Source organism: Anomaloglossus baeobatrachus, chromosome 6 (assembly GCF_048569485.1).
Source record: "Anomaloglossus baeobatrachus isolate aAnoBae1 chromosome 6, aAnoBae1.hap1, whole genome shotgun sequence".
Classification (NCBI taxonomy): Eukaryota; Metazoa; Chordata; class Amphibia; order Anura; family Aromobatidae; genus Anomaloglossus; species Anomaloglossus baeobatrachus.
In genome coordinates, this window is record NC_134358.1 from 89,985,323 (window position 1) to 90,000,302 (window position 14,980).

At 47.0% G+C, this 14,980-nt stretch overlaps 1 protein-coding gene across 1 annotated transcript in view; it reads right to left on the reverse strand.

Moving 5' to 3' along the window:
* The window catches only part of SLC26A7 (solute carrier family 26 member 7), a 99,836-nt gene extending 85,507 nt beyond the window's left edge, over window positions 1-14,329 (reverse strand). Inside the window, exons 1-3 of the mRNA XM_075316260.1 lie at window positions 14,051-14,329; window positions 3,245-3,355; window positions 2,953-3,122 (exon numbers count right to left, since the gene is read on the reverse strand). Coding sequence (XP_075172375.1) covers window positions 2,953-3,122; window positions 3,245-3,355; window positions 14,051-14,252 — 483 coding nt within the window. The 5' untranslated portion in view covers window positions 14,253-14,329. The remainder of the gene's footprint in view (window positions 1-2,952; window positions 3,123-3,244; window positions 3,356-14,050) is intronic.
* Window positions 14,330-14,980: the final 651 nt, after the last annotated feature.

The following is a 14,980-nucleotide window of genomic DNA, read 5'->3' on the forward strand; positions in this document are numbered from 1 at the left end:
ATCCATGCAAAAATAAAAAAAAAAAAATAATTAAATTAGGAAATTATTTAAAGCATTTCTGGATAAATATACTGGGATATCTTTTATTGTTTCTTAATTACATAGTTGTTTTTTTATTATGCAAATAGCCTCTTTACAGAGTAAGAGGCCTAGACGTCTAAGGCCAACTATTGGATGTAGCAATCCTAAAATTCAATATAGACCCTTCAAGTCCAGAGGTTTATTTTTTTTTTTTAATAAGACCTCTGGAGTGGTGCTTTAAATGTAATTCCCCTGCCCACTGTGTTATACTCACTACCGTCTTCATTTGTTTTCAGCGCCGCTCCGGTCAGTCTCCTGTGATTTGTGACCTGCCGGCTGCTCGAGTTTTTCATGAAGCGCTCCGGAGAAAACAACTCAATACAAGTCTATGAGAGCCTTCTTCTGGCTCTCATAGACTTGCATAGAGACATTGTGATGTAACCTCTGACTTCTAACCAGTCAGACGTTATAGCCACAAGATGGTGCAGCAGGACAGGAGCAGGCCAATAAAGGATGAAAACACTGAAGTGTTAGTATAATACAGAGGGCAGGGGACTTGGGTTTAAAGCTCCACACCAGGGGTGAAAAAAAATGTTGGACTGGTGCTTTAACAAGCCTTGTCAAAGATTTGCAGACATGTGTTTCGGGGTTTTGGGGTGTTTGCTTCTTTTTTTGTTATAAAAGTTGTACTTAACAATGGCTCCAGGTTGATGTGTATCACGTTTTTAATGTTTACATTTTGTTTTATTGTTGTTATTATTATTAGTATTATTATTATATTATTATTATTATTATTATTTCTGGAAATGATAAAACAGACGGTTCCACCTTTTTATGCTGCTTATTGAGAAATATTAATAACATTAACTTTACAAGGTTTTACAATAACCATTTGTTATTTCACACAATATGGCATGTTTTATGAAAACAAATTAGATTTTGTGTCGGAGCCATAACTAATAATTTTGCGTCCGTTTAGGGGTTAGTTGTAGTTTGTTATTTGTACTATTTGGGGGCACATATAATATTTTGTCAACTTTTGTACATTTATGGTTTGGAGGGCAGCAATATGCCATCAATGTCCGTTCTACTTGTGGAAATTCAGTCACCCAAGCCACGAAGCAAGTGATGGGCAAATAGTAAGATATTCGGGTTCAGATTAATCATACCTATTACCTAGTACTATTCCAAAAGGTTCAGAGGGAAGGCATCCAGCATCCAAACCCGGAAAGTTAGGTAAAAAAATCCAATTTATTTAATCCTTATTAAAAGTCCATAGGTTAAAAGAACAAATTGGTGGTAATAGACAGGGACGCGTTTCGGATACAAGGTCCTTAATCACTTTGAATAAGGACCTCGTGTCCGAAACGCCTCCCTGTCTATTACCACAGATTTTTTTTTTTTAACCTATGGACTTTTAATATGGATTAAATAAACTGGATTTTTTTACCTAACTTTCCAGGTTTGGATGCTGGATGCCTTCCCTTCGAACCTTTTGTGAACGTCTAGCCGACTTATAAGTGTCCGTACCCCATCTGGTAAACGTAGCCTCCTATGGGACTGAGTGAGCTGGATATTTTTTCTTTTGTATATTTCTAGTACTATTCATCCCAAATGACGAAGCTAACAATGGGGAACCTGAGCACTTTTCCTGATTTCTGAGAAAAATGCTCGGGTACGCCACTGACTTACCTTAGGTTTGTCATTCGTGATGAATACTGGAATAGGTATTCGGTATGAATAACCTGAATATTTTACTATTCGCTCATCACTAGTGGCAGTGGCTCCATTAAACTTTTTTAAAAAGACACATTGTCAGACCATTATGCTCAATAAAGCAAGTGGCTGTGCTCTTACAAGCCAAAGACATTTGAGGGGTCACTGGTTGAATTAAAGCGCACCAACCATCAGGATTTTCCTATATAACCTAAAGCCAGTGCTATACTGGCACTATAATACTGATTCTATACAGTGGTCAGCTAGGATGTGTAGGTTTTGAAACACAAGCAAGTAGTTTGTAAAATGAACAGCTTTTTGATTGGCAGCAGCTGATAGCTGGGGTGGGTTCTGATAATGATTCCCGTCCTGCAGCTTGTTGCTCCTCCCCCTATTATTTATGCTAATTCCATTATAGAAGGTTGTGGCTATAAATCATGATGGCTAGAAGGACCTTGCTGATGTCATACCCATGTGACCAGAAGGGACGGGGCCTCAGCCAACAGAAAAATAATGTTGCTTCCTGGTATCAGCTATGTTGGCTGAGGCCCCACCCCTTCTGGTCACATGGGTATGACATCAGCACAGGTCCTTCTAGCCACCATGATTTATAGCCACAACCATTAGTAAAACCTCTCTATAATGGAATTAGCATAAATAACGTGGTGAGGAACAACAGGCGGGGGGGGGGCGGAAATCACTATCAGAACCCACCCCAGCTATCAGCTGCTGCCAATCAAAAAACTGTTCATTTTACAAGCTTTACTTGCTTGTGTTTCATAACCTATACATCCAAGCTGACAACGAAAGGTATGTACTGTATAGAATCACCATGATAGTGCCAGTATAGCACTGGCTTTAGGTTATATAGAAAAATCCTGGTGAATGGTGTACTCTAAAGGGAACCTGTCACTGGATGTGTATAATACTTGACAGATCAAAGTGCGCCTGCACAGGACCTCACTGTCGGCTAGTGTAGATGACGTAGAACTCGTCATCCACACTAGCTTTAGAAGGAGGACAAAGATGGCCGAAAGAGGAGGCGGGGGAACTGGAGAACGGAGACACCCATCCGATCTGTCTGCTCCTCACCGACTGTTAGGTAAGTATTATAAACATCCGGTGACAGGTTCCCTTTAACATCTAATACATTACAGTAGCACAACATATATGACTAATAACTACAAATGATATAAACATATATGAGACTGTTACTTGGATGACCCCGCCAAGAAACGTCACAGCTGCAGCGACTCCGATTCTTTGCATGTCAAAGTCAGATAAGCCCAGATCGCCCAGTGAGGTATTGGTGACATTGCTGCCATTTAGTGGAACCAACCGCTCAACGGCAGCACAAGATATCAGGGAAGTGATAGCAAACGTCCCTGCAGTACAAACACAACATGAGATACAGTTAGTAGTAGTATTAGTACATAACTGTGCTGTATAATAATGATAACAGATCAGGGGAGGGGTCAATAAATAAATGGTATTTCTTTTTTGTTACCTGTTATCACATGGCGACTCATCCCAAATATGGCATATATCAACGGGGCAAAGAAAGAGCCATACAAGCCAAAAACAGGGTGAACTGACGACATCACTGCAAAGGCAAGACCTGCAGATAAGAAGAAAATGTATGATAATGACTATGGAAATTCCACGCCATGAAAACAGAGATGAATCCTCAGCAAAATCAGCATGTGTTAAAAGCATGTACTTTCATCAAATTTTTCATAAATCAATAGTATACGCAGATATAAGGATCTTTGTAATGTATCTTATCAGAGGATTTTGCTTCCATTCCCAAGTAAGGGTACCTTCACACTTTAGCGATGCAGCAGCGATCCGACCAGCGATCTGACCTGGTCAGGATCGCTGCTGCATCGCTACATGGTCGCTGGTGAGCTGTCAAACAGGCAGATCTCACCAGCAACCAGTGACCAGCCCCCAGTCACCAGCAGCGACGTGCAAGCGACGCTGCGCTTGCACGGAGCCGGCGTCTGGAAGCTGCGGACCCTGGTAACTAAGGTAAACATCGGGTATGGTTACCCGATGTTTACCTTAGTTACCAGCTCACACCGCTTAACTTAGCGTGTGCAGGGAGCAGGAGCCGGCACTGGCAGCGTGAGAGCTGCGGAGGCTGGTAACGAAGGTAAATATTGGGTAACCACCTTGGTTACCCGATGTTTACCTTGGTTACAGCTTACCGCAGGCTGTCAGACGCCGGCTCCTGCTCCCTGCACATTCAGGATTGTTGCTCTCTCGCTGTCACACACAGCGATGTGTGCTTATCAGCGGGAGAGCAACAATAAAAAAACGAACCAGCACTGTGTGTAACGAGCAGCGATCTCACAGCAGGGGCCAGATCGCTGCTCAGTGTCACACACAGCGAGATCGCTAATGAGGTCACAAAAAACGTGACTCAGCAGCGATCTCAGTAGCGATCTCGCTGTGTGTGAAGTACCCCAAAAGTGCTTTTTCCTCCTCTCTCCTACGCCTCCTAAACTTGTCATCTGCTCTGAAAACAATAGCTCAACGCTGTCTTGGCAAAGACAAGATCACATCACAATTATACCTCCTATTATACTCTATGGAGATGGGATGGGTAGGAGCAGAAGCAGAGGCAGAGGAAGACAGAAAAGATTGGGATGAGCTTTCTAACAAGTCTTTTGCCTCACCCCAGAGTTGGATTCACATCTACACTGCTTGGTAATGCTGTATAATTTCCTGATGCTTCTCTCTGTGGGCTAAAAAAAAGATCCAGTAACCGTCTCTCTGTGTACAGGAGATAACTTAGCAGTTAGTCTCCTCCCACCAGCTCAGAGTAAATTGCAAAGTAAGAGATAGAGACTGAAAAGGGGAAAATGCAAAATACAAGTCATTTAATGGGCAGGTATAATGTTATTCCTCATAAACACACGTAGGGCAGCATATAAGAAAAAGTTATTTGAAATTACGGTTTCCCTTTAAATGTGAAATTTGCTGCAGATTTATCCTAATACAATGAAATTAGGGAAATCTCAGATCTGCTGTGAATAAAAAAATTCTATACAATATGGATTTGTGATGCCCTGGCCTAGCAGGCCGTCACGGGATATTGTGCAATCTGCCCTTCTGCATGATATCCATCACCTCATTGGTTACGGGTCCCTGTCCCTGACCCTGATCCCTAAGAACAAGCTAATCAAAACCCTAGGAACACTCTGCACAACACCCAACAGACACACCAGTGGACAGCCTGAAGGGAATAGGGCTGGCCACTTGGGGGGTTGGTTAAGGGGAGGTCAGGAGTGTTAGGAGACAGTCAGTGTAGTGTTGGAGGTGAGAGTGAGAGGAGGTCAGGAGCTAGACTCCTTGGTTACTAGGTGGCAGACATTGGTCTGGGCCTGGTAGGAGCTGGACCTCAGTCGCAGGGGATCGTGACAAGGGGCACGGACTGTCGAGGAGGACAGCCGGCGGCCTTCTGCCATCACCGGGCAGGGGCCAGAGCACGACGGGGTACGTGAACCCAAGGCCAGGAAGTAGCTTCAGACGTCCTGGTAATTCACCCGACGAGGACTGAGGCTTCAAGATCCGTTCTCCACCTGTCGCGGGCGGGGAGGAGGGTGTCAGCACTGCGCTCACCCCTCTGCTCGGGTCCGGCTGCTGCTGCTCAGTGGTGGCTCGAGCAGTGGGCCGGATCCCGGGGGTTCTCGAGCGGCGCTCCTCGCCCGTGAGTGAAAGGGGATTGGGTTTTTGGGATATTTTCTATTGTCCGTGACGCCACCCACGGTTGTGGTGATTTGTTAGCACCACCGCTGCTCGGTGTGGGGATCCCGGGAGTGATGGTGTGAAGCAGCAAGTTGTTGTGTTGCCCCTCCGTGGGTAGGGGTTGGTGATCCCGGGGCCCAGTGATGAGGTGGGAGATGCAGTGCATGGTGGGCGCAGGGACGCGGGGGCAGCGCTGTGCCTTGCGGCACTGTGGTACTCACTCAGCCTGAGACGTTGACACAGTTCTCGGTAAAACACACGGCTGGAAAGACGGTTCCCATGGACGGCTGCACTTGCTTTCCTCAGTAGGTGACGGTGATGTCCCTTTTCCTGCACCTAATGTTGTTGATGGTCTCGATGGGTTCCCACCGGTAACCCGCTCCCCGGCTTCAAGCTGGACCGGAGGAGCTCTACTCTTTGCCCGCAGGCGCTGGCCCTTAGAAACTGGTGCCCTGGCGGTGGCGGTGTCTCTACTTTAATGGTTGGACTGTTGCCTTCAATCGGGACTTGGTTGTTGGGAGACAGACGTCCCCTTCACTGACGGATTTGGCAAATTATGGCGACTCCTAGCCTTGCCGGGGTCCGAGAGGCCCCTGCCCTGGTGCTGACTGTTCTTTGCCCACTGCTCCAGACCGCCGGGTCACCACCCGTCCGCGGTCCTTCCAGGAACTCCCGACCAGTCACCCCTGCGGACAATCACCGCCGTCTGCTGACCTTGCTGTCTCAGTCCGGGGCACACACCCGGACCAGCTTCAGGCTTTCTTACTGTCACATTCACTCCTTTACTCCAGTTTTCTCCTTTGCTCCTCTACCACTTCACTTCCTTCTACTTTTCTACTTGTTTACTCCTCACTCAAGCCCTGCCTGGGCTAAACTTCCACTCCTTCCACTTCCTCCTCCAAACTCTATCTGCCTGGTTCTTCCCGCCTCCAGAGCCGTGAACTCCTCGGTGGGCGGAGCCAACCGCCTGGCCCACCCCCTGGTGTGAACATCAGCCTCTGGAGGAAGGCAACAAGGATTTTGGGTTAGCTTTAGTGTTCCTAACTGGGGTGTAGGGTGTGGTGGTGTGATGACCTGTGACCCCTGGCTTGCCCAGGGCGTCACACACCCACTCCAAAATCGGGGTACTAGCGCAACAAGGGGGATAGGACATTCCCACTGCCTAGTCCAGAAAATCCCAAACGTGAACCCTGAGAGCAAGCTCACTCCGTTAGCCATACGGGTGAGCGGGACCCGTTTAGTTTTAAGGTGAAAGGGACCAACTTCAGAAAGAGGTGTCAAGATCAAGGTCACAGGCTAACAAGCAACACCAACGGGCACGGGATCCAGGCGTGCTCCCTCCCTGCTGCAGTGGCATCAAGAACTTTGGTTTACCACGGTTGTCAGCGTTATTGGACTGAGTGAGTACGCAATTAACCCTTACCGGCCTGACGGCACCTTCCCGACACCATCACCGAGTCCCGGGGCATCCCCCCTACCCGCGGAGGGGTTAAACACCTGGCTGTCCACACCATCGCCACCGGGTACTCCCAGCCGTAGCGGTGGTACTTTACCCTTACCACACACCACGGGTGGCGTCACGAACTTTCCACACCGTCCCCTGTACATATCCCCCCCTTTATTCGAGTGGCCGCATGACCCCCAGGTCCGGAGACCCCTCGAGGCACCGCAGATCCGGATCCGAGCAGCCCAACTGCTGACGCGGGGGCGGCACAGATTTATCCCACAGCTGCTTTCTAACATGCTGTATTTGTTGCCTGCAGCTTTCATTTTTTTTAACTGTTCTGGCAAAATGAAAGCTGCACTCATATTAGTAACTTTGGGGAATACAAAACAGTTTTCCTTCTAAATAGTTTTGATAAATTTGACCAAATGGCAGTCAATATTTTCTAGTAATATTCTCAGGTATATCTGTACCAGACTAGTCTGGGAGCTGCTCAACTCCTACCTGCGCTCCCCTGGTATGACACGAAGAGACAAGTGATTGACGGACCAGCGTGTGCAGGGAGAAGTCGTCCCACGTCTCCTTGTCCCTGCTCTACCTGCACACACTAGTTTCTCATCACCCTACTGTGGGATTGATATCAGCAAAGTGCAGGGATGAGTTAAGGTGCTCTGGGCTGTGGTGTAACAAAAGCGGTAGCAGAGATTATGACTGCACAGCAGGATTAGGGGCCCTGCGCCTGCCCTGCAGAGAAGCAGCCGGCTCCCTCTGTGAGAGAGGAGCTGCGCTGTTCAGTGGCAGACCATTTGGCCGCTATGATGCCTGTGAGTTAGGGGGCCCCCCTTGCCCGCGAGCCCTTGTCTGTCATCACACAAAGTAATGATGAGCACTCCCTCCATCCTTCATCATTCTCCCCCTCTGCTCAACGTTTCAGTGCAGTAGAGCGCGGTGACATCACTACTGCATACTTCCCAACCGTCCCGGATTCTGCGGGACTGCCCCGATTTTAGAGGTGTGTCCCGCATCTCACAGCTGATGTCCCGGCTCCTCCCCTCAGTGCAGTGAATAAATTAAATTCTCATCAGGTCTGGTTTAGGGTATGTGTGCACGTGTGCGTATTACATGCAGTTACGCTGCGTTCTGCACCGCAGCGTAACTGCATGCGTCCTGCGTCCCCTGCACAATCTATGGAGATTGTGCAGGGGCCGTGCGCACGTGGCATGTTAGAACGCAGCGATTCGGCTGCTTGCCGAATCGCTGCGTTCTAAGAAGTGACATGTCATTTCTTTCGTGCGTTCTGCATGCTGTCTATAGGGAGAGGCAGCATGCAGAGCGCACAAATCTGCCAGCACCATGCGCTTCAGAACGCAGCTTTTCAGCTGCGCTCTGAAGCGCACATTTTCGGTGCGGTGCAGAGCGCACACGTGCGCACATACCCTTATCAGGGCGGCCAGGACTCAAACCCATGAACTGTGAAGTTCATTGTTCTATAGGCAGCAGCTCTACCACTGAGCCACTGCCTGTATTGAAAAACATAGGAAGATTTGGTAATCTTGACCTCTATATTGTAGAGTAAAGAAATTAGAAGCAGATTATTCAGCTGCAGGGAGAGAGGGAGAGAGGATAGAGGAGGGAGGATAGCAAATAGAGGATGGAAGGAGGATAGAGGAGGGAGGGAGGATAGAGGAGGGAGGGAGGATAGAGGAGGGAGGGAGGAGAGAGGATAGAAGAGGGAGGATAGAGGAGGGAGCGAGGATAGAGGAGGGAGGGAGGATAGAGGAGGGAGGGAGGATAGAGGGAGAGAGGAAAGAGGATAAAGGGAGGGAGGGAGGATAGAGGCTAGAGGAGGGAGAGATAGAGGATAGAGGGAGGGAGAGATAGAGGATAGAGGGAGGGAGAGAGGATAGAGGAGGGAGGGAGGATAGAGGGAGGGAGGATAGAGGGTAAAGGATAGAGGGAGGGAGGATAGAGGATAGAGGGGGGGAGGATAGAGGGAGGGAGGATAGAGGGAGGGAGGATAGAGGATAGAGGGAGGATAGAACATAGAGGGAGGGAGGATAGAGGATAGAGGGAGGATAGAAGGAGGGAGGATAGAGAGAGGGAGGGAGGATAGAGGATAGAGGGAGGGAGGATAGAGGATAGAGGGAGGATAGAACATAGAGGGAGGGAGGATAGAGGGAGGGAGGATAGAGGATAGAGGGAGGATAGAATATAGAGGGGGGAGGATAGAGGATAGAGGGAGGGAGGATAGAAGGTAGAGGGAGGATAGAGGGTAGAGGGAGGGAGGATAGAGGATAGAGGGAGGGAGGATAGAGGATAGAAGATAGAGGGCGGATAGAGGATAGAGGGAGGGAGCATAGAGGGTGGGAGGGAGGATAGAGGATAGAGGGAGGGAGGATAGAGGATAGAGGGAGGATAGAACATAGAGGGAGGGAGGATAGAGGGAGGGAGGATAGAGGATAGAGGGAGGATAGAATATAGAGGGGGAGGATAGAGGATAGAGGGAGGGAGGATAGAGGATAGAGGGAGGATAGAAGGAGGGAGGATAGAGAGAGGGAGGGAGGATAGAGGATAGAGGGAGGGAGGATAGAGGATAGAGGGAGGATAGAACATAGAGGGAGGGAGGATAGAGGGAGGGAGGATAGAGGATAGAGGGAGGATAGAATATAGAGGGGGGAGGATAGAGGATAGAGGGAGGGAGGATAGAGGGAGGGAGGATAGAAGGTAGAGGGAGGATAGAGGGTAGAGGGAGGGAGGATAGAGGATAGAGGGAGGGAGGATAGAGGATAGAAGATAGAGGGCGGATAGAGGATAGAGGGAGGGAGGATAGAGGGTGGGAGGGAGGATAGAGGAGGGAGGGAGGAGAGAGGATAGAAGAGGGAGGATAGAGGAGGGAGCGAGGATAGAGGAGGGAGGGAGGATAGAGGAGGGAGGGAGGATAGAGGGAGGGAGGAAAGAGGATAAAGGGAGGGAGGGAGGATAGAGGAGGGAGAGATAGAGGATAGAGGGAGGGAGGGAGAGAGGATAGAGGAGGGAGGGAGGATAGAGGGAGGGAGGATAGAGAGTAAAGGATAGAGGGAGGGAGGATAGAGGGAGGGAGGATAGAGGGAGGGAGGATAGAGGATAGAAGGAGGATAGAACATAGAGGGAGGGAGGATAGAGGATAGAGGGAGGATAGAACATAGAGGGAGGGAGGATAGAGGATAGAGGGAGGATAGAACATAGAGGGAGGGAGGATAGAGGGAGGATAGAAGGAGGGAGGATAGAGGGAGGGAGGATAGAGGGAGGGAGGATAGAGGATAGAGGGAGGATAGAACATAGAGGGAGGGAGGATAGAGGGAGGGAGGATAGAGGATAGAAGATAGAGGGAGGATAGAGGATAGAGGGAGGGAGGATAGAGGGAGGGAGGATAGAGGATAGAGGGAGGATAGAACATAGAGGGAGGGAGGATAGAGGATAGAGGGAGGATAGAACATAGAGGGAGGGAGGATAGAGGGAGGGAGGATAGAGGGTAAAGGATAGAGGGAGGGAGGATAGAGGATAGAGGGAGGGAGGATAGATGGAGGGAGGATAGAGGATAGAGGGAGGATAGAATATAGAGGGGGGAGGATAGAGGATAGAGGGAGGGAGGATAGAAGGTAGAGGGAGGATAGAGGGTAGAGGGAGGATAGAAGGTAGAGGGAGGGAGGGTAGAGGATAGAGGGAGGGAGGATAGAGGATAGAAGATAGAGGGAGGGAGGATAGAGGGAGGGAGGATAGAGGGTAGAGGGAGGGAGGATAGAGGGTAGAGGGAGGGAGGATAGAGGATAGAGTGAGGGAGGATAGAGGATAGAAGAGAGAGGGAGGATAGAGGGAGGGAGGATAGAGGGAGGATAGAGGGAGGGAGGATAGAGGGAGGGAGGATATAGAGAGGGAGGATAGAGTGAGGGAGGAGAGAGGGAGATAGAGGATAGAAGAAGGGATGGAGGATGGAGGATAGAGGGATGGATGGAGGATAGAGGGATGGATGGATGATAGAGGGATATATAGATACTAGATAGATAGAATCATAGATAGATAGATAGATAGATAAATACTGCATCTCTTTGTAGGTGAAGGAAAGAGTCAGATTCATTTCTTCCCATAAAACTACTTTAAAGAAATGAGGAGAAAAATAGAAATACAATTTATTTTTTTTCACCACCTTGGATTCAAACCAGCAACTTTCAAACTTGTGTCCAGCAGCCTCCTGGCTTTCCTAGCTGCTCTAGCTGTTGAGCCACTAGGAATTGATGTAAAAGGGAGGATTTTATATGAATAAACCTACAATGCAGCCTCTGATTACACAGGTCACAGAGCTCCATTGTACAGAGCAACGTCTCTGTGTCCTGTATTCTAGAGGGAGAGGAAAAGAGGGTTTTTTTTATTCTAATAAAATTACTAAAAATAATAAAAAAAATAGAATAATGTAATTTTATGACACTTTTTTATAAAATAATAAACATCACAAATCAGCAAATAACATGGACATATTTGGTGTCCCTGTAATCGTAACGACCTGAACAACGCAGTGATCAGATTATTTATGGGGATCGGTAAATGTCAGAAAAAAATGGCGCAATTTATTATTTTTCTTTATTAAAACCCATAAAAAATGTAATAAAAATGTATCACTGAGGCCGTGTTCACACATAGTGTAAATGTTGCGTTTTTTCTGCCGCTGTCCGCACCACGAGCGCAGTAACATGCTTCTCTGATTATTGCGTGTTTGCGGTATTTTTTATGCATTGTCACCTTATTTGATACATGTTTGGTGCAGATGTGAATCCTGAAGCTTATAAAGAAAAAAACACCAAATCCACACAATTCAGCGGCGTCTTTAGACTCACCAGGGGCGGAGATTTCATTACGTCTCATCCACTTTGCTTGGACATTTAGTTCGTGTTCACATGTAGTGTAAATGCTGCATTTTTTTCTGCTGTTCTTTGCACATTTATTCTGCTGTGTTGAATTGTCCAAGCAAAGTGGATGTGATTCCAGGAGAAGACGCCGCTGAACTCTGCGGTTTTGGGGTTTTTTTCTCTAGAGGTTTCTATGTGGAGCTTAAAAAACGCAGGAAAAAGCTTCTCAGTACAATAAAAACACAACGCAGATTCACATCTGAACCAAAAACGCATTAAATAATGGAAAAAAGGCATAAAAAAAATGCAGCAAAAGTGGAAAAACCAGAGAAGATTGTTATTGTGTAGTTTGGTGCAGACAGCGGCAGAAACAAAAAGAAACAGAATTTATACAGCATGTGACCACGGCCTTATATGCACAAATAGGCAACATGTCATATAGTGACACATAGAAATATAAGAAAATTCTAGCTGCTGTAACTATTAACGAACAGTCCGGGGCATCTGCTGAATGACCCTTACTGAGAAATGGGTGTGGCTATGGGTGTGGCTAGGGGCGTGGTTAAAATTTGCCGCATACTTTGTTCCTCTTTCGTTTCTTCAAAAGTTGGGAGGTATACTACTGCCTGCTACTGAGCTGAGACTGCAGAGCATAGGTCACTGACCAGATCAGAGGGGAACAAGGAGAGAACTTGTTTATTTATTTTTTGTAATCAGTGAGTATACGGTGGCCTATGGGGGTGCATACTACAATATGACAGACACATTATACATGGACTAAGTCGGTGAATTATAAAACATGGAAGCCTATGGGATGCATTAATTGGCTTGAGGACTGCATAATGTAATATGGAGGACTATGAGCCTGCATTATAAAACAAGGAGGACTATGGGGTTGCATTTAATGGTATGGGGGCTGCATAATATAATATGGAGGACTATGGGGCTGCACTATGAAACATGGAAGACTATGGGGCTGCATTAAATGGTATCGAAGTAGCATAATATAATATGGAGGACTATGGGGTTGCATTATAATATATGGAGGACTATGGGATGCATTATAATATATGGAGGGCTATAGGGTTCAGCATAATATATGGAGGAATATGGGGTGCAGTATAAAATATGGAGGACTATGGGTTGCATTATAATATATGGAGGCCTATGGGGTGAATTATAATATATAGAGGACTATGGGAGGTGCATTATAAAAATTGGAGGACTATGGGGGAGCTTTATAATAATAATAATTTTTATTTCTATAGCACCAGCATATTCCGCAGCGCTTTACAATTCAGAGGGGACATGTGCAGACAACATGAGACACTATGGGGTATATTCTAATATATGAAGGGTTATGAGGAACCCAGTATACTATATGGAAGGCTATGTCGGGGCCATTATAGTATTTGGAGAGCTATATATGAGGTGGGACAAAGATAAAAGAATGGGTGGGAAAGTTTTGAGCTGAGGGAAAAAGGCTCTTTCCCTCGGCACACTGCTTTCCCATGCTCTGCTATACATCTTCTCTCAGCACCAAGCTTTCCCATATCAGAGCATCGGAAAGCTAGGTGCTGAGGGAAAGATGTATATCAGAGCATGGGGAAGGCGTGTGCTGAGGACAAGATGAATATGAGCACATAGGAAAGCTGATAGAAAGAGGGTACCGTAATGCCTGCAGATGAGGTAAGTGGCATAACTCATCAGGAGAACTATACTACATTTCTAATTGGAGGTATTTGCTAATATTCTTATTATTATCTCTACTACATATTAAGATAGGATCTTGGAGCTGGAACTAACCCTTTAAACTGAATTCCCCCCACTGAGCCTGATTTACAGCTCCTCAATGTCCCTCCTCTCTGCTACTGCAGAGATCTTACACTGCTCAGTACAAACTGTAGCTGTCAAGTCATACTAGCTCAGTGGAGATGGGATACACTTGAATTCCTGAGCTATTTCATTCTATAGCTGGACTCATAAAATACTTGTTTTATGATCAGGATTAGGCCAGTGTTTCACATGGTCATTTTTCTCGTATAGAACATGCACCATTTATATTCTGTAGGGCTGTTCACATATCTGTGGCTTTTTGCAGACCGAGTATCTACTCTCTCCGTTTACAAGGACATATGATAGTCCTGGGTCACAATCACTAGAACACAGATCCTAAGCTTGTAATTGTAATAAAGCCCTTTAATTAATACATTAATTATAAAATGAGTTTTCTTACCATGTGCTACCTGCTGGACTGTCAGCATCATCCCTGAGATGAGGTCTGGAATGAAGCTTTCCTGCAGTTTATACCCGGGAGCCCACTCGAGTATGGGGACTCTTCTCAGCCACCATCGTCTCACCCCAGACACGCTGATCCTAGACAGTCGCTCCCAGAGTGATGGCAGGTAACTCTTCCTGCATGCTTTCTTGCCTGCCATCTCTTTAGAAATGAACTCGGCAATGTGTAACACCGTCCGTCCCCAGTCTCCTGTGCTCTGTGCCCGGACAGCTGGAACGGCTGAAGGACCGAGTGACATTTCCTTATTTGCATGTACAAGTGTCCTGAATACATTGTGCAATGACTGTAACCGAGCTGTGTGGGAAGACTGACTGCAACCAGCACACAATCCTCTGCATGATACAATGGACTTTATTAGTATACTAACTGCAGTACCCGTCATTGCCGGGATAATAACTAAGTGTCTGTTTCTCTCTCTCTCTCCCTGTCTGTCTGTCTCTCTCTGTCTCTGTCCATCTCTGTCTGCCTGTCTCTTTGTCTCTCGGTCTGTCTTTTTGTCTGTCTGTGTCTGTCTCTCTTTGTCACTCTCTCTCTCTGTCTCCCTGTTTCTCTCTGTCTCTCTGTCTGTCTCTGTCTCTCTGTTTGTCTCTGTCTCTCTGTTTCTCTCTCTCTCTCTCTGTCTGTCTGTCTCTCTCTCCCTGTCTGTCTGTCTCTCTCTGTCTGTCTCTGTCCATCTCTGTCTGCCTTTCTCTCTCTATCTCTCGGTCTGTCTTTTTGTCTGTCTGTGTCTGTCTCTCTGTCTCTCTTCCTGTTTCTCTCTGTCTCTTTTTTTCTGTCTGTCTCTCTCTGTCTCTATCTCTATTTGTCTCTGTCTGTTTCTCTCTCTCTCTCTGTCTCTCTCCATCTCTACACCGATATCATAATGCT